This window comes from Esox lucius, chromosome 6 (genome assembly GCF_011004845.1).
Source record: "Esox lucius isolate fEsoLuc1 chromosome 6, fEsoLuc1.pri, whole genome shotgun sequence".
Taxonomy (NCBI): Eukaryota; Metazoa; Chordata; class Actinopteri; order Esociformes; family Esocidae; genus Esox; species Esox lucius.
In genome coordinates, this window is record NC_047574.1 from 2,223,249 (window position 1) to 2,248,016 (window position 24,768).

General features: G+C 45.7%; 1 protein-coding gene across 3 annotated transcripts in view; it reads left to right on the forward strand.

The window, feature by feature from the left end:
- The window catches only part of adkb (adenosine kinase b), a 164,985-nt gene that overhangs the window by 4,730 nt on the left and 135,487 nt on the right, over nucleotides 1-24,768 (forward strand). For all 3 annotated transcript variants that reach the window (XM_020047526.3, XM_020047524.3, XM_020047525.3), the window contains exon 4: nucleotides 21,938-22,016. In XM_020047526.3, the coding sequence (XP_019903085.1) occupies nucleotides 21,938-22,016 (79 nt within the window). The remainder of the gene's footprint in view (nucleotides 1-21,937; nucleotides 22,017-24,768) is intronic.

A 24,768-nucleotide genomic window follows, 5' to 3' on the forward strand; every position in this document is an offset into this window, starting at 1 on the left:
AATGAAAAGGCATTCAAACTATTTAACCTAAAACATTTGTAGTAAATTTATAGCAGTTATCAAACGCGCTGTGTAGACTGGTTAGTCTTAGAGACCAAGCGGGCTACTTCAGAGTAATCGAAAACCGCTTTTGTCAACATTGGAATGTTTTGCAGAGTAACTAAGATTATCTTGTTGCTGCCTCTTAGGCAATTCAAATAGATGATAATGTAAAATGTAATGTAGTAATTTAGTCTGTTTTAACTCTTGGCAAAATTATATTGGTATAAACTGTACCCTACTAGATATCTTTTACTTAAAGGGCTAATCAGCCCCCAGAAACACACCTGTGGGTATTGAACCCACAGCCTGGTGTCATCCTCTACTTTTCCCAAAAGGGAAGACAAGGCGACACTGTGTTTGAAACCCCAGAAGGCTAGTTCCATTGACCCATGGGAGAAGGCCTGTAATATGGTCTAAGGTCCTGTAATTTGGCAGCTGTGCTGTGATTCTGCACCATTCAGAAGACCATGGAAGTGGTCTGTCTGTGAAGTCAGGATGCTGTGTGGCAACTGTGTCATTGCTTTGTAATTCACATGTTGAAGATAATCAGTTGAGCGTTGTACAGTTAATGACTACTCAGCTCTTGGTGTATATTAATGTAGCCAGCCGCCCTGTCTAGTGAGAGAATTGAATTGTGGGTTTAGTGGTCAACTTAAGTGTCAACAGATTTCAGCAAATACAACATGCTGCTTCCTAACTTCTAGTATTACAAAATGCAGATAAATTATGCACTATAATTTGTTCTCATGTACAGTGGATATAAAAAGTTTACACACCCCTGTGAAAATGCCAGATGTGTGCAAAGGAAATGTCCTCGCAATCTGACAGATTTGGAGTGCTTTTGCAAAGAAGAGTGAGCTAATATTGCCACGTCGAAATGTGCCATGCTAATAGACGCCTACCCAAAAAGACTGAGTGCTGTAATAAAATCAAAAGGTGCTTCAACAAAGTATTAGTTTAAGGGTATGCACACTTATGCAACCAGGTTATTGTGAGTATTTAATTTATTTTTATTTCTCAAAGATATCAGTTTGTTTTTCAATTGAATTGTTCACATTATAGGTCACATTAAAGGTGGAAAAAGTTCTTTATCTAATTTTTTTACATCACAAGAACCTGGCCAGCTGGTGTGTAGACTTTTCGTATCCACTGTTCTGTAACTATGCAAGTCATAGACGTGGGTGATGTTGTGCACCCCTTCTGGCCCCCGGCCCACAGCTTGGAAACGGCTGCCTTAGCAGTCCTCTTAGCTGCTGGTAGCGATTTGAGGCCCCAGAGCACTGACCAGGAGTACCACTGTGGTGTCCCCAGGCCTGTGCAAACATGCATGGTCAGCATGGGGGTCAGTCTCCATCCCAGCACTGCGGAAACACAAAGGAGGGGGCGGCGTTGTCCCACCCCCCCACCCCCCCACCCCCCCACCCCCCAGGAGCATAAGTGCTGATCCAGGGATTGGCACCCTTGTCTGTCGACGTATTTGTCATACAAATAAAAGGCAACACTGTTCCAGGATCAGTGCTTCTACTCCGAGACGCTTTATGAACAGCCGGATCTGGTTTGGCCGGCAGGGGAGAAAGTGCTTACTCATCCAGATATAATCCCTCTAACCTGACCTTGTTCACCGTTATTGCTGTTGAAGCATCAAAAGGGCCGTGTGTCAATGCTGCAGCCGACTGTCCCCACCTGCCTGTCTCGTGCTCTATTCCAGGACAGCACAGTGATTTCCTTTGACAGGACACTTTGACAGTGAGGTTTGACCTCCCTGGCTGTAAATGGGGGTTGGGTGACTTCATATAGTCCCTGTTAGTCAGTGATAACATACACATTACCTAGCCGCTTCAGTGACTCAGGTCAAACGTATTGCACTCTAGGTAATTGGGGTGCGATTTGGGACACCAGCCAACTATTGTCTGCCACTTTTTATATTCTATCCCCAGGCCCCCTCCGCCGTTCCCCCAGGGCCCCTCCGCCTTACCCCCAGGGCCCATCCGCCTTTCCCCCAGGGCCCATCTGGTTGACTGTGAAGTCAGATTATGCTTTGAAAATGGGTCTGGGTTTCACCACTCCGTTTCATTTTTTTTTTTACTTGAGAGGTCTAATGAACAGAACAGTGTTGGCTAGGTTTAGCAATGTTTTTTAACACCCTTTTAAGTGGTATCAAATGAATGGTTGTAGTTAAACAAATCTATATTGTATATTTGGCTCCTCAATGGTCAACACCGCCCCCATGTGGCTCCACATTGAACTTCATGGTCACATGACCATGCGGATAGACCTTGGTCATGTGATTAGTCTGGCTCACTTGGACTGATTTCTTTTTCTGTGCGTTATCACGCTACAATTTACCCCAGTTAAGTTATTACTTTCTCACTCTATTTTGATCATGTATCACTAGAAAGCTTAGACTAATTGCAGGGCAGCTGTGATTTTGAAATGTAACTTTGTACACACACTGAGTTTACGTAATAACCCCACCAAGGCCTTATTCCAGGACGGTGGTCAAACAGCTTAATATGGTCCTGTTGGAATATTTTGCTGGTTCAAATGTAGTGTTTTGAGCGGAGTAAGCACTTTTTGTGCACCTGGCCACCTGGAAAGCCATCTGAGCCTCAGTCCACTGTCCTCACTGAACCAGGCCCTCCTCTGCATCCTCTAGTACCTCAGTCCACTTTCTCAATGAACCAGGCCCTCCTCTGCATCCTCTAGTGCCTCAGTCCACTGTCCTCAATGAAACAGGCCCTGCCTCTGCATCCTCTAGTACCTCAGTCCACTGTCCTCAATGAACCAGGCCCTCCTCTGCATCCTCTAGTACCTCAGTCCACTTTCTCAATGAACCAGGCCCTCCTCTGCATCCTCTAGTGCCTCAGTCCACTGTCCTCAATGAAACAGGCCCTGCCTCTGCATCCTCTAGTACCTCAGTCCACTGTCCTCAATAAACCAGGTCCTGCCTCTGCATCCTTTAGTACCTCAGTCCACTGTCCTCAATAAACCAGGCCCTGCCTCTACATCCTCTACTACCTAATTCCACTGTCCTCTATGAACCAGGCCCTGCCTCTGCTTCCTCTAGTACCTCAGTCCACTGTTCTCTACGTACCAGTGACATGATCAAGCTGCATCATAATATCACATTATCTAGCAAGCTAGCCCAGCCAAATATAAACACACTTGGCATAATCAGACCTGCAGGTCTGTGGGTTAACAACATTTAGTTTATCACTCTGCTGGTATTCAGAAACTTAAACATACTTATAATGTTTTAGTTTCTGAATACTGTAGGTTAACAACATTATGATTTTCAACATACTGTGTACAGATTCAGAACATTCCAGGCTGAGGACATTTTGCCATGGCAACCAAAGGATCAACCTTTATGAAATGTGATTGTGCTGCCAACATACTGTATCTACAAATGTTCATAGTGATTCTAAAACGTGCAACCGGAGGAGCAAATGTTTCCATTAGTGTCCACACACAGACACACTGAGTCCCTCTCCCTTTAGCAGCCGAACAGCAGAATAAAAGCTATGGTGTCTGGACTTTTGGGACACCCTTGACTGTGGAACACAGTCAGGGTCAGCACATCATGTGTTTAATCAGCGCATACCCATGATTTGTTAGTGTTAAAAAAGATAAATTCAATTTCATGAAGGCACACAGTTTTACTGGAAATCTGAGAAAAGCTTTGTCTTTACCTGGGACACCTGGCTCATGACTGTGTGTTCTACTATACAAACTAAAGGTCTAAGGTCTTTGTTATATTGGCCTGAACCTTCCTGAACTGTATCTGATGAATGACTGTCCTCCTAAGCTTTTCAAACATATATAAAATATATATGTTCCAACTGGGGGGACATAGAGCTTCACGAAACTCACCATGACACTTTGTCCCCCCTGTGAGCCCCATGACCACAGTGTTGGGGGTCTGGCGTGGGTTGGGGGTCTGGCGTGGGTTGGGGGTCTGGCGTGGGCTGGGGGTCTGGCGTGGGCTGGGGGTCTGGCGTGGGCTGGGGGTCTGGCGTGGGATGTCTAGGGGCAGTGCCATTTCCCCACTGTCCTGCAGGTGGCAACACAACATTCAGCATGACAATGTTCTCAAACACCACAAATCTGGAAAAGATTACCTTAGGAGGACATAGCACACCCTTTTCATTGTTTTAATAAGTAGTCTTTTTAGGGTCACCTTCACTGTTATTATGACTGATGTGTAGGTACAACGTTACCATAACTACTGTACAATGCTAAATTAACCGCAAATTATAATATTATTAGTCTGTTGAAATCTGACCTACAGATCCATTAATTTATCCACCTGTTGAATGCTGTTAACCTTAAATCAGGCTGTAATTAAATTAGTCACTTAAACAACTGTATTAAACCTCAGAATCTCACTGCGATGAAGGGCTCTGGGAGAAACATCTCCCAGCCTCCTGTGGGAACGTTCAATCAGCATGTTCCCGCACTAGTTTTTATTATTATCACCTGTCAGTCCAACCCAATGATGGTTAATTGTGTGCTTTGGCATCTCAGCACCGATGGCATGACTCCTTTCAGAGGCTGTTTGCTCACAGCAATTAAGTTAATCAGCCCTGGCTCCTCAGCCCTGGCTCCTCAGCCCTGGCTCCTCAGCCCTGGCTCCTCAGCCCTGGCTCCTCAGCCCTGGCTCCTCAGCCCTCGCTCCTCTCGTCTCCTCTCCTCTATGCTAAATGCAGATTAGTGGCGTCACAATGGCGTCCACAGCCGGAGGAAACTGCTGATTATGTCCTGTGACAAGCCACTGTTGTATGAATTCTGTGTGTGTTTCCGTGTGTGTCTGTGTGTGTGTTTAGCAGCAGGCTGTTATTAACATGATGGATGGATGTTAAAGGAGAGCATGCTTCCCAAAAGTCTCTTCCCTATTTTGCCCACAGGGGTGTGGTTAGAGGCGGGGCAAAGTGAAGGGAGTAGGGTGTCATTGGGGACACAAGCGCTGGCTGGTAGCTGAGGACAGATTCTAGTGATCACACAACCATCATGACACGGGACGTTAGACAAGGTGCTTGTCCTTTCTTCTCACACACACACACACCCTGTCCCTGTTCACACACACACACACACACACACACAGTCCCTGTTCTCACACACACACACACAGTCCCTGTTCTCACACTGATCCCTCACACACAGAGACGTACACACACCCCTCCCCCTGCTGTGTTTGTACTTCTGACATTCCCCTGCTGCTCACTGCAGCTCAATCTGCCTACAACAAAGGTTCCTCCTCCCCCCTCCTGTCTCCCCCTCCTGTCTCCCCCTCCTCTCTCTTAGTACATGCTAAACCCCAGGACTCCAGGGTCTTTGTGTAGGACACATTCTGCTACTCTGTAAACACACTTGACTCCCCCTCCCTCCCTGTCTCCTTCCCCCTCCTCCCTCTCTTTCTCACCCTCCCTGTCTATATTGCCCTCTCCCTCTCTCTCTCTGTTTTTCTCACTCGGTTTCTATATGTGTTTCTATCCCTCTCTCTGTTTCTATCCTTCTCTAATGAGAGGGAGTCGTGAGTGTTGGGAACCCCTAATGTCTCCATCCTGGTCGAGGTGTCAGGCAGGGAATATAAAATAAACTGTGCCTGCGTGCGTGCGTGCGTGCCTGCGTGCGTGTGTGTGTGCGTGTGTCAGGCTGCATGTGCTACCCATCCTACCACTTCACTGGACACACTCCTGTTTGACTGAGTGTGTCGACACATCACTACAACCCCCCCCCCCACACACACACACACACACACGCCAACACACACACACACATTTATTAACAGACACCCACAGTACGCTACAGTTCCCCAGTCAACTAGCCAGTCAACCAGCCAGTCAACCAGTCAATCAACCAGCCAGTCAACCAGTCAATCAACCAGCCAGTCATCAGTGTATATGGGTGTTGTTTCCGGGCTACAGAACGAAGCCCATTAGCATCACTCTGAACATCCCCTGTGTAGAGGTCAAAGGTCTGTATCCATCATTGACCCCAGAGCCCTCAGGGATTAATAACATGAACAGTAATTGAGACATCATGAAACCTCGGCAGAACAACTTGAGGTCCATGTGTCTGTCATCCTTGCAGTGATTCACTGGTGTGTATTAAATCAACCCATGGCCCCCTGGGAGACAAAGCCTCAGCTGAATTGGCTGTAAGAATTGATCTGAACCGCCACGCAAATCGTAGGTGTAATAATTAAACGCTAAATTGTGGATTTCACAAACATTGTTCATTGTCTAATTCCATTTGAAGGGTTGCTGCTGTGTGATTACAAGCGGTTTATTATTGACAATTCTCCACGTCTACTTTGTATTGAAGCTACTGGATCATGAGATGGCTGATGCAATCTCAATTAAACGCTGTCGTTCCCCTTTAATAATAATATCCCCCCTGTTGTGACCTTCTCCGCCAGCAGGTGGCCCCAGAGCCTCCCGTCAAATCATCTCCGACTCCAGTGAAGTCATTATGGGAGGGACAGCGATGCAGCCACAGTTATATGCATGTGGGCGTTTTGGTGTGTTTTATAATTACGATGTGGGTGTCTCAATCACATGCGTACAGCATGTTCAGAGAGCTGCAGAGAGCATGGTTCCCCCCGCAGATATTTTTAGGAGCCTTTCAACCCCCATATTTTGTACGGAAGGATTTTCACCTGCAGTTTGCACGATTCCCTTTGATAGTGTCCGAGAACTGGTCAGTGTGGTGTACTGTGAAGGCAAGAGGGTACCGGTTGAACTGGTCAATGTGATGTACTGTGAAGGCCAGAGGGTACCGGTTGAACTGGTCAAGGTGGTGTACTGTGAAGGCAAGAGGGTACCGGTTGAACTGGTCAAGGTGGTGTACTGTGAAGGCAAGAGGGTACCGGTTGAACTGGTCAATGTGGTGTACTGTGAAGGCCAGAGGGTACCGGTTGAACTGGTCAATGTGATGTACTGTGAAGGCCAGAGGGTACCGGTTGAACTGGTCAATGTGGTGTACTGTGAAGGCAAGAGGGTACCGGTTGAACTGGTCAATGTGGTGTACTGTGAAGGCAAGAGGGTACCGGTTGAACTGGTCAGTGTGGTGTACTGTGAAGGCAAGAGGGTACCGGTTGAACTGGTCAGTGTGGTGTACTGTGAAGGCAAGAGGGTACCGGTTGAACTGGTCAATGTGATGTACTGTGAAGGCAAGAGGGTACCGGTTGAACTGGTCAATGTGGTGTACTGTGAAGGCAAGAGGGTACCGGTTGAACTGGTCAATGTGGTGTACTGTGAAGGCCAGAGGGTACCGGTTGAACTGGTCAATGTGATGTACTGTGAAGGCCAGAGGGTACCGGTTGAACTGGTCAATGTGGTGTACTGTGAAGGCAAGAGGGTACCGGTTGAACTGGTCAATGTGGTGTACTGTGAAGGCAAGAGGGTACCGGTTGAACTGGTCAATGTGGTGTACTGTGAAGGCAAGAGGGTACCGGTTGAACTGGTCAGTGTGGTGTACTGTGAAGGCAAGAGGGTACCGGTTGAACTGGTCAATGTGATGTACTGTGAAGGCAAGAGGGTACCGGTTGTGATGTAATAGATGGTGATCACATGTTCTAGTGTGTCAGTAGTGTTAGTAGGAGTAGTGGTAGTATTAGTGGTGGTAGTAGTAGTGGTAGTAGTGGTAGTAGTGGTGGTGGTAGTATCAGTAGTGGTGGTTGTAGTAGTGGTAGTGTTAGTTGTGGTGGTGGTGGTGGTGGTAGTAGTATTAGTAGTGGGGGTAGTAGTGGTGGTGGTGGTGGTGGTATTAGTATTAGTAGTGGGGGTAGTAGTAGTGGTGGTGGTATTAGTATCAGTAGTGGTGGTTGTAGTAGTGGTAGTGTTAGTTGTGGTGGTGGTGGTGGTAGTAGTATTAGTAGTGGGGGTAGTAGTAGTGGTGGTGGTGGTGGTGGTGGTAGTATCAGTAGTGGTGGTAGTAGTTGTATAGTAGTAATGTTAGTGTTAGTTGTAGTAGGAAAGAACTCCCTCTGCGTTTAATGTTCTCACAGGTTTCCCTGTTCCTTAGCCCTAAACCTAACTTTCCTTCCTTAACTCAACCTAGCGATAACGCCTAACCATAAACCTAACTGGTAATCCCTGAACTCCCTGAAAAATTAACCCCAATTCTAACACTATAACCAATTGTACATTTTACCCTAAACCTAAACCCTGAGCCGGAATACACATTTTCCGTAGCAGGAAACTGCCAAAAGCCTTTTTTGGCAGATATTTCTGGGCTTTCTGTCGTTCTGGGGGCATCTCTTCCCCACAAGTACACGTAACCATGCATCGCGCACACACACACACACACACACACACACACACACACACACACACACACACACAGAGACTGACTGACAGACACAGACAGACACGTTATGAATCACTATCACCAGGATGCTAGTAGGAAACCCTGAGATGAGGGAAGGAGGTGAGGTCTCTTTGGATTTGTATTCAGCTGCCTCCCCTCTGAAACCTCTCAGGAGACCACCGACAGGAAGAAGTGTCTCTTCGTCTCTCTCTCTCTCTCTTTTTCTTTCTCTTTCTCTTACTCTTTCTTTTCCCTTCCCACTCTATTTTCCACACACACACACACACACACAGCCGAGTGACAACAACTCCAGTCTCCCTCCCTCTACAGAGAACAGCCAGAAACCGGTGGCGGATAACGGGGATGACGTGTTTCAGAGAAAATATGAACTCATCCTCCATGACCAAATTTCCTCTCTAATCCTCAAGTGCTGGTTAATTAAGGACAACAGTGGCCTATTAACGCTAGCTAACGGCCTGCTCCATGCTGCATACTATTAAAGCTCTGCCTGCCATGAATATTTGTTGTTTATACATTTTAATGCAATTATTCAGCTATTATTACCATGTAATTATTTAGTGCTTTAATTTGAATCCTAGTTGGCTATTGATTGTGTACATGGCTCCTGTCTAGAGGCTGCCTGCCTGGCTGTTATTTCACCGCGGGCCCTGTCTGTCAGGCGCCGTTCATTAGAATAATAATCATTGTTAAAATGTGAATGGATGGAGGTGCCTGGATCCTGAAGGGCCCTGACGGCTCCGGCTCAGAGGTGGCGACCCCGGGATAAGAATGCATGACGTGTCATTCCAGGCCCTCCCCTTGATGATTGTTCTGTCCTGTCAGACTACGAACATGCCCGCGTTTCAACCGTACGCCACTATGGCTTCACCACTTCTAAGAAGGCCTTGATGTTCCGGCCCGGATTCTACCGGGCCTGTGGTATTCACTGTGGTATTCACTGTGGTATTCACTGTGGTATTCACTGTGGTATTCACTGTGGTATTCACTCTGCTGTCTTCTGGCCGGCCCCACCGTTACAGGCACTGAATAAAAAGCACATCCATTATTTCCAGGAGAGAGACTGGGAGCGAAAGAGAGATAGAGGGAAGGAAGATAGTTATTGATTTGAAATAAGAAAAGATAAGGCCTCAACCTTGAGCACCGGAGGAGGCAGCTGTGATAGCTGGTGGAATAATTAATGACGCTTTCTGGTGTGGCTACAAGCCTTCATGCTGAGTCTCCACTATCGATTTGAAACAGATAAACTGACTAACCCTTTGTGAAGGCTTTGACAAACAATTTAATTGGGGGGGGGGGGGAAACAATATTTCACCTCACCCTGGCCTCCTTTAATCACTCTCTCTCCTCTTTGTTTCCAAAATGTCCCCATTTCCTATACTATAAATCTGGGCATGTATTGACTGAAGAACATGAGCACACATACACATATGTACATACCTACTGCTCAAAATCATCACTGTACACCAAGTCAGTTAAACTCCAGGGATGTCAATCTGTCCAGTTATGAAGAATACGTGGTTGTGAATCAGTGTCACCTGTTTTGGTGCAAATGCAAGTGAAAACAGGCGCACTGGAGAGGCAACAGCAAGACAACCCTCAAAAAGGGAATGGTTTTGCAGGTGGTGGCCACAGACAATTGCTCTCTCCTTATCCTACCTGACTGATTCTTCTCTAGTTTAGCATTTTGCTAGTGTCCTTGTCACTACTGGTAGCATGAGGCGGTACCTGCAGCCCATTCAGGTTGCACAGTCAGTCCAGCTCCTCCAGGATGGCACATCCATACTTGCCATCTCAAGGAGGTTTGCTGTATCTCCCAGTATGGTCTAGATTGGCATTCGCCAGAGAACACCAGAATTGGCATGTCTGCCATTGGTGACCTGTTCTATTCACAGATGAGAGCAGGTTCACGCTGAGCACGTGACAGATTTGAAAGAGTCTGGAGATGAATGTTATGCCGCCTGCAACATCATCCAGCATAACCGTTTGGCAGTGGGTCAGTGATGGTCTGGGGTGGCATATCCTTGGAAGGTCGCACAGACCTCCATGTTCTAGCCAACGATACCCTGACTGCTGTTAGGCACCAGAATGAAATCCTCAGACCCATTGTCAGACCTTACGCTGGTGCAGTGGGCCCTGAGTTCCTCCTTGTGCAGGATAATGCCCGGCCTCGTGTGGTGGGGTTTCCCTCGTGTGATGTTTTTCGTGGTGTGTTGGCAGTTCCTGGATGATGAAGGCATTGATGCCATTGACTGGCCCTCACGTTCCCCAGACCGGAATCCAATAGAGAACCTTTGGGACGTTAAGTGTCTGTGCATCCGACACCACAATGTAGCGCCACAGACTGTCTAGGAGCTCTTTGATGCCCTGATCCAGGTCTGGGAGGAGATCCCCCTGGACACCATCCACCCGTCTCATCAGGAACCTGCCCAGACATTGTCGGGAGTGCATACAGGTACATGGAGGCCATACACACTACTGAGTCACATTATGAGTTGCCGTGATGAAATTCATGCAAGTTGGAACAGCCTGTGATTTCAATTGTTTACTTTGATTTCCAGTGGGATTTTGAATTCAGCCTTCAGTCGGTTGTTGATTTTGGTTTCCATTGACTGTTGTTACGTCATTTTGTTCTCATTGAATTACATAATATGCAGAAAAGATTATGATCTTTTAATATATTTTGTTCATCGAGACGTGATGGGTGATTTAGGTTTCCCCTTAATTTTTCTGTGCAGTGTGTGTGTATATATATACACACACAAACACACACATTTTGTTGGAGTTTGTAGAAGTGGCTTTGGCTAGGATCACATCTTTGAGTCTTCTTGGGTAAGCCTCCACAGGCCCTGTGAGATCCTCTCAGGCCCTGTCAGATCGGATGGGGAGCGGCGGCGAACTGTTATCTCAAGGTCTCCCCACAGAATGTGTCTAGGCTTCGGTTGGGCCACTCAAGGGCATTAACAGATTTGTCCCGATGCCACTCAAGGATTGTCTTAGTGCTGAGTCTTCATGCCATTCTCATGTCCTTTGTGATCTGGAACATGTTGTCTTCAAGGACTTGCTCTGTATCTTGCTCTGTTTATCCTTTCCTCAATTCTGACCAGTCTCCCAGTCCCTACCACTGAGAAGGATCCCCATAGCACGATGCTCCCACCACCATGCTTCACCGAATAGGATAGTATTGGCCAGGTGATGAGTGGTACCTTATTTTCACTGAACGTAGTGTTTGGGATTCCGTCATAACAGTTTGATGTTGGTCTCATCACACCAGGTCTCATTCCTCCAGCTTCTTCTGGTGGCGTGTCATATGAATTTTACCCAGGAGGGGCTTCCATCTAGCCACTCTACTACAAAGACCTTATTGAGGGAGTGCTGCAGAAAATGTTGTCCTTCAGGCAGGTTCTCCCATCTCTGCACAGAAAATGTAAAGCTCTGTTAGTGGCCAATGTGTTCCTGTTCTACAGTCTCACCAAGGCCCTTCTTGACCAGTTACTTAGTTTGGCCAGATGGTCCCAAATGTTTTCCATTTCACAATGACATTTGGACTAAGGGGTCTAGTGTAAATTGGTCAATATTGACACTTTTAGGGTGGTCATAGAATTGTGCTATATTCAATGTATATGTCATTTTAAACTATATACACTCACCTAAAGGATTATTAGGAACACCTGTTCAATTTCTCATTAATGCAATTATCGAATCAACCGATCACATGGCAGTTGCGTCAATGCATTTAGGGGTGTGGTCCTGGTCAAGACAATCTCCTGAACTCCAAAATGAATGTCAGAATGGGAAAGAAAGGTGATTTAAGCAATTTTGAGCGTGGCATGGTTGTTGATGCCAGACGGGCCGGTCTGAGTATTTCACAATCTGCTCAGTTACTGGGATTTTCACGCACAACCATTTCTAGGGTTTACAAAGAATGGTGTGAAAAGAGAAAAACATCCAGTATGCGGCAGTCCTGTGGGCAAAAATGCCTTGTTGATGCTAGAGGTCAGAGGAGAATGGGCCGACTGATTCAAGCTGATAGAAGAGCAACTTTGACTGAAATAACCACTCGTTACAACCGAGGTATGCAGCAAAGCATTTGTGAAGCCACGACACGCACAACCTTGAGGCGGATGGGCTACAACAGCAGAAGACCCCACCGGGTACCACTCATCTCGACTACAAATAGGAAAAAGAGGCTGCAATTTGCACGAGCTCACCAAAATTGGACAGTTGAAGACTGGAAGAATGTTGCCTGGTCTGATGAGTCTCGATTTCTGTTGAGACATTCAGATGGTAGAGTCAGAATTTGGGGTAAACAGAATGAGAACATGGATCCATCATGCCTTTTTTCCACTGTGCAGGCTGGTGGTGGTGGTGTAATGGTGTGGGGGATGTTTTCTTGGCACACTTTAGGCCCCTAAGTGCCAATTGGGCATTGTTTAAATGCCACGGCCTTCCTGAGCATTGTTTCTGACCATGTCCATCCCTTTATGACCACCATGTACCCATTCTCTGATGGCTACTTCCAGCAGGATAATGCACCATGTCACAAAGCTCGAATCATTTCAAATTGGTTTCTTGAACATGACAATGAGTTCACTGTACTGAAATGGCCCCCACAGTCACCAGATCTCAACCCAATAGAGCATCTTTGGGATGTGGTGGAATGGGAGCTTCGTGCCCTGGATGTGCATCCCACAAATCTCCATCAACTGCAAGATGCTATCCTATCAATATGGGCCAACATTTCTAAAGAATGCTTTCAGCACCTTCTTGAATCAATGCCACGTCGAATTAAGGCAGTTCTGAAGGCAAAAGAGGGTCAAACACAGTATTAGTATGGTGTTCCTAATAATCCTTTAGGTGAGTGTATCTATTATGACAGTCATTTGGAGATTACTGTAACTATGCAGCACAATTCCAACTTCTAAAATATTTGATGACATTATCTGTGCTGCTATTTTATGGGAACCATCTACAACTTCTCGAGATAAAAGCACTTCATCCAAGACAAATGTGTCATGTAGGGTAATTCATTAGTGTGTTCATCTTATCCTTTTATCCTGTAAAATCTGCATTGCTGAAAAACATGGATGGAATTACAGAATCCAGACATTAAAATGGATTTCAACATTATTCCGTTACCCAAATGACCACGGCCCTCTGATAAATAACGGGTCTCCCAAAAGAATAAAGAAAATAAACATCATGTAAAATAACGCTAATATGGGAGAAGGTGAGTTTAACTTTTTGTCTTTTTCTTTGTGCGCTTATTTTGTAGTTACGGAAGTCCGTTAGCAACGTGATACGTTTAATATTGAAATCTGTTGACTAACGTTGACTACGATGCAACACACTGTTAGCAAAAGTCTAGCTAGGCTAATTTACATCTTAGTAGGCAGACTATGTATATACATACTAGAGTCAATACCAGTATCTGAAGTAGTCATAGTGTAGTGTGTTCTAGTGATTTTAAAACTGTCAGTTTTGGAGCTTTTATGGCTCAAACCGGTGTGAATCAGGTTGCTATGGAAATTACAAAGGGTCTTGCGAGCGAGATGTGGGAACACCTTTGGTTCATGGTAGTTGAATGACGATAGGTTATCATTTGATTCGCCGCAGTCTGTCATTTGATGAAATATAAAAGCATGAACAAATTCTCTCCAGCACAAAAGCAGCATATCTGTGTCTCAGTTTTCATGATTTGTGTTCTTGAAGGTATGTTGTTCTTTCAATGAAGTCCGATCAAAGTTGAATCAGCGCCTGCAAGATCGCACAGTGATCACTATTGCTGAATCCTCCTGGCTGCGAGTCCCACCTCCCACCTCACCCCCCCTCCCCCAATGCCACGAGGGAGACTGGGGGGTCGTGACCTGCCTCCCCAAATGCCCAGTGACCTTTGCTCCCAGGCAATTGAGGTTTCTAGGCAGGTTGCTAGCGGGGCGGGCTTCTGCTTCTCCTCCATCTGCAGGTCACGTTTCAGAGCAGCAGGCTCCGTCCTGCACATCAATAACCGGTCAGATCTGAGGACTGGTGGTGTGATTTCTTGTCGCTCTGACGCGTGTGGCAGTGAGTTTTCTTTCTAGTGAGATTTGGAACATTTTCTGTGTTGTTGATAGTGAGTTATAATCCTTGTACTGTCTGTGTATTCCCTGTTATGTCAAGGTAGTGTGTTCCTTTAGACAGCCCTCTTCATTGATCTGTCATGTGCACATAAACCAAGCTTTTGTTAGCAACCGTTTAAGAACAAAACTCAGGAATTCAAAAAGAGTGCTGGTGGCCTGGTACTGAATGATGAACAAATCAATGAGACCAACATGTTCTTGCCTGTAGAGAACCAACAGAACAATAAGACCAACATGTTACTGCCTGTAGAGAACCAACGGAACAATAAGACCAATGTTACTGCCTGTAAAGAACCAACGGAACAAAAGACCAACAAGACACTGATTGTAGAGAACCAACGGAACAATAAGACCAACAAGACACTGCCTTTAGAGAACCAACGGAACAATAAGACCAACACGACACTGCCTTTAGAGAACCAACGGAACAATAAGACCAAGTAGACACTGCCTGTAGAGAACCAACGGAACAATAAGACCAACACGACACTGCCTTTAGAGAACCAACGGAACAATAAGACCAAGTAGACACTGCCTGTAGAGAACCAACAGAACAATAAGACCAAGCAGACCCTGCCTGTAGAGAACCAACAGATGCCTGGCTGGCTCCTCTGAGTGGAAACATCTAGTCATTTCAGATCCAGTCATTACTCTCTGTCAGGTGTGTGCTTGCGTGCGTTCCTTTGTGTGTGTGCGTGTGTGGCCGTGTGCATGTGTGCGTGTGTGTGCATGTGTGTGTGTGCGTGCGTGTTGTTAGATGGGTCTGTCTGGCTCTTCAGATGTACCTGTCGCTAGTTGATAGTGGAGATAATTCACTGCTCCTCCACAGCGAGTCACCTACTCCCTGAGGATATGAGAGGGTGAGAGTCCTTTCACACTCCTTTTCTCCTCCTCTTACTCCTCCTTCTCCCTTGATTAGCGAGCCTGTTTGATCATGTTTTCTTGCCTGTCCTTGTGATGTTTAAGCTGTTTAAATGTGAACAAGGCAATTAAAGAAGCGGGGGCCGTGCACTAGGCTAGAAGGAGGGGGTGGGCGCTCTAACCATCATTACCCATAAATCACCTCTGTGTAGCGCTCGGCGGACTTCTTTCAGCCAGACCTGTACGTCAGACGTGGCCGGCCGTGGAGCGTATCAATGAGCCAGATCCAATCGTAGCCATTGATTAACATGGGCTGGCTCTTCCTGTGGAATCACTCAATGGGGATTTCAAGGCACTCATCCGGTACTCATCTGGTCTTACTGAGATTGGCTAACATCAAAGAGAGGATGAAGGGGGGATTGGGAAAATGTTTTTTGTTTTGCCCTTCTTATGTAAGAGCCTTGGAAGAGCAAGTGTTGAATTATTACCTCCTGTAAATAATCTACTGCCTGCTTTTTCTTCTGGGGAGGTGTTTTTGGGGCGGGGGGGGGGGGGGGGCAGAGGGAGGGAGCGGTGAACAGGGAGGGAGAGAGGGGAGAAATTGAGAGAAGGGGTGAAGAGAGCACTTGTTGTACTTTGTGATGCTCTCAAGTTACTTCTGGGTAGGGTGGGGGGGTGGGGGGGTGGGGGGCTCTAATCAATGGAATGGAAACAAACAGTAATCCCCTGTGTGTGTGTTTGTGTGTGTGTGTGTGTTGCGTGATCCAATCTGAATGTGTTAAACCACTGATTTAGTTGGCCAATAGGCTAACAGACTCAGAGTTGGCCTCTTGCTCAATATCGTCCAAATACACTTACAAGTGTCTTCTTGAGATTTGATTGGGTCAGTGCCGACAGGACAAGATTTGATTGGGTCTGTGCCAACGGGCCGTGATTTGATTGGGTCTGTGCCAAAGGCCGGGACACCAGTAGTCAGCATTCAACCTGCGGGTATTAGAGGGGGGAAATCAACACCTTATGGACCAAGTCAAAGCGATGAGGTGTTACTGAATCAACCTCCACTGTCGCCAGCCATCAGGTCTCTCATGATTGGAATGTGTGGAATTGTTCTCTTCCAGTTGTGAAACACACTGTCCAGCTAACAGAAAAGCACGCTTGTGTGCGTGGGTACGCGCACACACACACACACACACACACAGCTAGCCCAGGGTCTTTGGTCAGGCTGTCATCCCCTACTGTTATGGTCGTATGATTGGCCACTTTGTGTTATTTCTATTAGTTTCATTATTACTGTCATCCCACCATGCTGTTGATTCACAGGGATTTTATCCTACAAGGCAGTGTTCCTATACTGTGGAGGTCAAAGTTGAACATTCTGTGCGGGGAGCATACCAACAGTGTTTTCTGATGAAGAGCTTCAAATCTCAGCGTTCCCGTGATATGTGGTCCAAGGGTGAGCAATAACTTGTTGACGTGGTCATAGTGTCTGGTGAAAGGGAGGTTGGGGTGGGAGGTCTCCTGGGGTGGGAGGTTCGGCCGGTCAGGGGGATTTGTAACCCAATATGGCTGGGCTGCCTTGACGTTTTGCACTCTAGCGACTCCTGGTGGCAGCTTGAGTGCCTTTGAGCTCTTTTTGCGTTGAAGGTCGGTTACTGCACTCCTTGTGTTTCAACAAGTTATATTGATAGTTGCTGCAGTGAAACAAAGCCTTGATCATAAGAGGATAAAATTGGGGTGAATAAACGGTAAAGAAAAAGACACTGTCATGGTGTCAAATCCTTAAGGGACAAATGAATAGGATGAAAGAAAGAGGGAGAAAGACCCCATTGCTGCGCTGCTGTCACACAACTGGGGGGGACATAGAGCTTCACGAAACTCGCCATGACACGTTGTCCCCCCTGTGAGCCCCACGACCAGAGTGTTGGGGGTCTGGTGTGGATTTCAAATCGCCTCGGAGACATTGTCATGCAAACCAACCCCAACGGTCCACATTTCTGTTAGCTGTAGAGTATAGGACGTTGTGTTCACTTGCAGTGTTTTTGTCATTGCAGCTGGTCTCAGATTGGAAGTGGTAGTTAAAGGGATAGTTTACAAAACGTATTCAACCAATCAGCGCTTTTATCTATTTGTTTTTACCTCAAGGAGTTATGTGTCTCTGTTACAATTGTAATGCAAACTCTATGGGAGGCCGCGTGAAGAAAAGAATACAAACAATCCCTTAAAAAGATGACAGGCGGTGAGTTAGAAAGGGATTTTCTCTTCCCTGCTTAAATGGCCCGGGGGCCTTTTGACTGTGTCAGTCCAGTAGGATCACATGACGTCTGAGGGGGGGGGTGGGGAGGTCTGCAGACAGCTGCTGCTTTTCGGATGGGATTCTGGAGTGAGGTGTCAGTTGAACACACAGCAGACGTGAGCAGATCCGGGGCCCCCCCCCTGCTGTCTCTAACTCCACTCTGATAGGTGGAGCAAATACTCGTTCTTCTGGGGGGGTGAAATGGCTTGCTAAAATCCTCAGAAGCCGGTGTGTCTGTTTGAGTGAGTCCTTCGGCTGCTTTCATGTTATAAACAGCTCTCTCTCCCTCCATCTCTTTCTCCCCCCCCCCCCCCCCCCCTCGCCATCGCTGGCTCTAGGATTCTTCCTTTGTCCATGAGTCTTAACAGGTGTCTCAATCTCTGGGAGGTTTCTTAGCATATTTTTCACTTGCATGAAAAGTTTGTGTCTTCATTGGTTACATCCAGCCCCTAGGGCTGGCGGGAACGCTCTCTGCTTAGAAAAGGGATGAAATGCAGGCTTCTCTTTGAAGCAAATGGTTACTTTCACACTTGCAGGAAAGCCATACATGCCTTGTTAAAACATTGAAATGCAGGTGCAGCACCATGGCTCTGTGGTAACGCTACAGGCTCCATGTACATATCTGACACCCCACTGGAGACTGGGGTTCAGCCCCTCCACCCTTCAGTAAAACCTTGATAAAATTGAAAATACGACAAATAATATACAAAATATATAAAAAGTTAAAATAGAGGCTTGCACCACAGTTGTTTATAGTCCACTGCCCAAACACACCCCACCGTCTGCTCAGCACCTACAGTCCAGTGTTTCATCCGGCAGTCCAGTGTTTCATCCGGCAGTCCAGTGTTTCATCCGGCAGTCCAGTGTTTCCTCCGGCAGTCCAGTGTTTCCTCCGGCAGTCCAGTGTTTCATCCGGCAGTCCAGTGTTTCAAACGGCAGTCCAGTGTTTCAAACGGCAGTCCAGTGTTTCATCCGGCAGTCCAGTGTTTCAAACGGCAGTCTAGTGTTTCAGCTGTTTGAAACGCAGACTGTATGAAAGCATTCGCATAGTTGAAGTTACACGAGTCAGGTTCATTCTCTTTACACAATAATAAAAGAAGGAAATGCTAACCTTTAACCCAACAGGTGCTCGGGTGATAGCGCCTACAGCCTTTGACGACATTGACCAGTGTATGCTGGGTATAGGTAACTTTGTATGGAACCGTACCAACCTTACTCACTCGCCCAACATAGTACGCCACTTAAGAACCTCACAAGGCCCAGGGCAGACCTAGCTCACTTCAGATGGATGAGGGTGCAGTTAGTGCCACTGCCCGTGTATATGTGACAAGGCTGGGACCTTTGGGATGTCTCTTTCCATTTTCCAATAGGTCCTCTGAGTCAGTTCATTTGAGGTGGTGTTGTACATTAAACCGGGGGGGGGGGGGGGGGGGGGGGGGGGGGGCTTAGACCATTTACCACCCAGTCCCTGGCTTCTCCCTTGGTGTAAATGTGCTTTCAAATCAGCACCTTTTCAATTTGCAGTAATGGGGGGAGAAATGCTACCAAAACCTTTGTAATACAGCCCATCATCTTGACTGCAGCGTTTAGGTCAATCTCCATCTCACCGTGTCCCGAACGGGACCCTGCTAGTTTTATAGTCCACTGCTTCCTCAGAGCCTCTAATGAAACACAGGGCGCTAGGTAGGGAATAGGGTGCCAGTTGGGACACGTTTCCTGTAGCCGGACCCTCTGGACGTCTGCATGTGTGAAAGATGTGAGGAAATCACATTATTAATGTTCTCCTCACAGCTGACCAGATAAGACGGCAGGTCCCTCCTGGAATCGGCTTTCTCACTTTGTTGTGTGTTCAGCACTAAGCTGAGTGTATTGTGCCAGCAGAAGCATTTAGATTGCCATTTTGACAAGGCGGGGTGAAGAGGTGAGCTGGTGATGCTAACGGTAACTAAGATTAACCCTGGGGTAATTCTTCAGGTGATTCATGTATTGAGAAATGCACAGTGACTGTTTGTAAACAGTTAACTCTCTTGTGTTGTAGCCATCTCAAATACCTTTCTTTTTTCTCCTCTTCCTGTCGTTTAATAATTCTTTCTTGTTCTTCCTTTTTTCTTTCTTTCGTTCCACGGGTAATTCTTGAAGTGATTTATGTCTTGAAAAATGAATAGAGGCTGTTTACTCCCCAGTCCCAAAGCCATCTCTCATACCTTTATTCTGGCGTTCTTTTGTCTTCTTTCTTTCTTTTCACCCTGGTAGCTGCATGTCTTCTATTAAGATTCAAAGAGGTCATCCAGTTTATGAAATATGGTCTCTTGATAATCTCTTCTTGAAGTACATGCACATGTCAAAAGTGACACTTTGCAACTGGAAACATTACAGTTTTTTAAACCGCAAAATAATAATGAGAAGTCATATCCGCCAAATATTTTAGAAATATTTTAATCATAGGCTGTGGCTTTGGAGAAGACTGTTTAGGTCAAACTCGGATATAAATGACTTTCACTACTCATCTTGCTTTTATATCACTAAGTACAAACATATGTCGGACATTTTGTTTTACTTTCATCATTCTGCCAGTTAAGTGCCTGGCCCTTTTCTCAACTCCACTAACTTTTGTGGTAAAGAATCTCAAATAACACAATCCAGCATTTCCTTTGGTATTTTGCTTCTCAAGTTTATACTTTCCTCTTAACAACTTTCACCTGGGCTTCACAATGTGAACATGGTGGAAAAGTACACCCCTCAAGTTTATTATGTAATACTTCTTTATGTACACATTACAACCGCTTTACTGGCGAAGAAACACAGAGCATTCCCAGTGATTGGGATGTGAAAATTATTTTGTCATGCAGATACATTTCTACACTTAATGGACAATCTCTCTTTTTTCCAGGTGATGTTAGATGGTCCTTCATCTTGGAGGAACAGTATGGGCCTAGATAAAACTACAATCCATAGTTCAGTTTTCTTTAAACACAAAATTCAGCTAATCGTAGCCGTGGAAATGTATGGAAGTAATGACAAAAATAAAGTCTTAATAAAAATGTGGTCTTAAAATCACTCAATCAACAACTTATTTGGGTTTTATTGTTACTTATTGGTTGTTCTAAAATTCAAAAATAAACATTCCTACGCGCCCTGATTAGTTAATAGATATATTGATGCTTCTATAGCTAAAGGACCTGAAGTTTAAGTCTGTTTAGAAAGACATAACAATAACCATTTATTTTGCTGCACAGACTACTTTCAGGGTGTAGACATATCTTTCAGGGTGTAGACATATCTTTCAGGGTGTAGACATATCTTTCGGGGTGTAGACATATCTTTCGGGGTGTAGACATATCTTTCGGGGTGTAGACATATCTTTCGGGGTGTAGACATATCTTTCAGGGTGTAGAAATATCTAACATCAAATTGAAAAAGTGATATTCTCCTTTAAAAAGTTTTGTTAGTCACCAAGCAGAAGTCTCCTTGCTTTTCCCTGTACCCCCCACTCCTTCACTGAATTCCTTCATCTATTCTGCTGATCTTGTTAAATGCCGCTTTGCTATGACTTCATTTATAGTTTTCTGTATCCAGAGAATCCAAAACAAACCTATTAAAGTACAGGTTTATTTCAAAGTCTTGACATCAGTCTTAATAAACTGTAATAAATGTTCTCTTTCTACCCTCCTCTTTGCCAGTTGCCTTCGATGCCTGTATTCATTAAGTGGCTCAGAATTGTAGTGCTGATCTACAATCAGGTCCCTTTTGTCTGTTTAATCCTGATTATTATTATCTGAAATGTTACACTGATCCTAGATCAGCACATTTGATGTTCAAGGCTGTTTTAAATCACTGTTCTGCCTAGACATCTAATAAAGTCACGAATTTCTGAAATATCTTCCAGTGGGGAACCCAATGTACATTTTAGTCATTTAGCAGACAGTTTTTCAGAGCAACTTACAGTTAGTGTATTCACCCTGGGACTGTTTTACCCAGTGGTATCAGCAGAATCAGTGCTAGTAATGTAAAGAGTCGATGTGCAGAACAGGAAGACTCGTTGTTGGAGGGTTTCACAACGGTCAGCTGTGTTTGGCCTCTGAACGGGAGTTGGCTCTTAAATGTGACCCTAATCCCTTTGACCCCTACGGACCCTGTTCAGAATGAGTTTACTGCATAGTGAGGTCGGGCATTTTATTAGCCCTGGTGTGGTTTCCTGTTTACCAACACGGTGGTTTGGAATTTGATCGATTATTTGCGTCTACTATTAAAATCCCTCTTCTATATCTGTGCCTCCCTGGTTTTTTTTCAGGTTTGACGAAATTGCAAAGAAGAGCAAAGTTGAGTACCATGCGGGAGGCTCTACCCAGAACTCGGTGAAAATCGCCCAGGTTTGTCTGACTTTGTCCAGCCTGTCTCTTTCCTGTGTGTGTGTGTGTGTGTGTGTGTGTGTGTGTGTCTGCATCTCAAATGGCATCCTATGTTTTCTAGCGCGCCACTTTTCACCTTGGTCCATTAGGGCTTTGTCACTGCTGGGAATAGGGTTCCATTGAGAACTCACCCTCTGTGACTCTGTGTCGTGAACGACTGGTGGGCTTTGTGCAACCTTCCATTTTTCTGGCAGACAGGCAGACAGGGATCTCTGGGAATGGAGAGCTCAGATTGCTGTAACAGTTCGTTGACACATTACAGTTTCAGGCGGTGCAGATTTATCAGACCTGCCACGAAGGGGAAACGAGAAGAGGAGGGGAATTCATAATATTTGCAATGTTATCTAGTTGGCCTAATTTCCTGAGACGCATCAAGCATAAATTAGGAAGAATTACATGTCAATGCAATTAATGTGTCACAACAAATGACATCAAACAAACACTGATCTTCTCTGTAGTCAGTCCACTAATTTTAGCTTTAAAAAACCAGGGAATTTACCACAAACATTTTAAATGGCAATCTTGAAAGATTTTTATTTTACTAATGCTCTTTTACTATTCTGACAGCAAGAATTCTACATATTAGACACACGTGATTAGCTGCAGTGGCCTGTTCAAAATAAACAAAGAAGGGAGAAAAAAAAACTCAGCCAACAGAAATATGTTTCAGCATCCGAGGAGAGAAACAGAGAGGATGAACGGAGGAGGGGAACATGCTAATTGACAGGATGATGTGTGTGAGAGAGCAGCCATTTCCCTGAAAGCGAAGGTGTGTGTTTGTTTGTGTGTAGTGCGCGTGTGTTTGTGAGTTTTAGAAGGAGAGAGGAAGACGGAACCAAGGCCCTCAGGCTGTCAGCAGCATCTTCATGCTTTAGAGACAGTAAACATCATTTTCAAAGGCCCAGAAAAGAGGTGAGTGAGGCAGGCGAAGAGAGGGCGAGTGGGAGAGAGGGAGGCGGAGAGAGAAAGGGAGAGAGAAAGAGGACAAGAGAGGGAGAGAGAAAGAGGGAGAGAGAGAGAGGGAGAGAGAAAGAGGGAGAAAGAGGGAGAGAGATGTGCTCCTCCATCTCGTTGCATAAAGATTAGAAGCGTTTCTGTAAATCCTCCTCTCCAAAGACATCTCCTCAGACACTAACTGCCAGCTTTAGTTTATTTCATTTGTTTTATTTGGCACATTTCTGCTTCTTTTCATAACGCTAATGCCACGTTGTTTAATTCAGATGCCCACTGCAGCTGGGTGGGTTAGGGTTTTGGTTTGCCTGCTCCGTCTCTACCCGCTGGAACCCTCCCTCCTGGGCGCCATTACAACCTTGAGAATTCAAAGCCAGACATGATCTTTTACACTGATCACTTCTTTTACACATTTTTTGTAGTTGGTTGGTTAGAAACCCATAAATGCTTTTTGGTCCAGGGTTCAGCAGTTACAAATGTTTTATTTAGGAAGACATTGAGGGAGCTGCCTCAGGCTGTTCACATGCTCCCATGTGGAATCAGATGGTGAATCAGAACTGCCTGTTGAATCAGATGGTGAATCAGAACAGCCTGTTGAATCAGATGGTGAATCAGAACTGCCTGTGGAATCAGATTGTGAATCAGAACTGCCTGTTCATTGCCAACAAACAACAAAGCCAAACAGAGTCTGTGTATTATTGCCTTTGAGAAAAAGGCTCTTATTTACACGGACCTGATAAACATGGCACAGCATTCTAATTCAGCTCTGTTGGAGGTGTTGCTGGATACAAGGAAGCAGAATATCCAGATGTTTTTTTATACCTCCTGACTTCCTACCTGGCAGCCTCAATGCTATTTCCTTTTCCACCCATTTCCAGGTGAGGTGATGATGATGAAGATGATGAGCATGATGATGATGATGATGGTGTTGGTGGTGCATGGTGTTCTTTAAAAAAAATATAAAATAAATGTATAATTCATAACTGTGGGTTCTGAGATTATCACATTGTAGCACCTGCAATATGTTGAAACTTCAAAAGCATGATGTATTGTAGAAGCTGAACCTTCAAACACGATGATATGCACTACAGCCCTGAATTCACATCAAAGGGCCTCCAACAGACTGAAATTAGATGCTCGTTCCAGGGCTGGGCAGACAGGTTCACTCTGATCTGAAGCTCCTTCACCACCACTGGAAGACAGGGGGATGGAGAGAGTAAAGGAGAGATTGAAGGAGAGGGAGAGAGGGAAAGGGAGCTGGAGGAGAGGGAATGAGAAAGGGATGGAGAAGGAATATAAAAAGTACGATGTTGCGAGATTAGGACAGACAGACCGACAGGTAGACAGACAATGACATACTGGGTGATAGCAGGACAGAGACAGAGAAGATGAGATCAGGACAGAGAGACACAGGGTGAGATCAGGACAGAGAGACACAGGGTGAGATCAGGACAGAGAGACACAGGGTGAGATCAGGACAGAGTGAGACAGGGTGAGATCAGGACAGAGAGACACCAGAGAGATCAGAACCGACAGGTAGCCAGACAGAATGACAGACAGGGTGAGATCAGGACAGAGAGAGACAGGGTGAGATCAGGACAGAGTGAGACCGGGTGAGATCAGGACAGAGTGAGACCGGGTGAGATCAGGACAGAGTGAGACCGGGTGAGATCAGGACAGAGTGAGACCGGGTGAGATCAGGACAGAGTGAGACAGGGTGAGATCAGGACAGAGAGACACCAGAGAGATCAGAACCGACAGG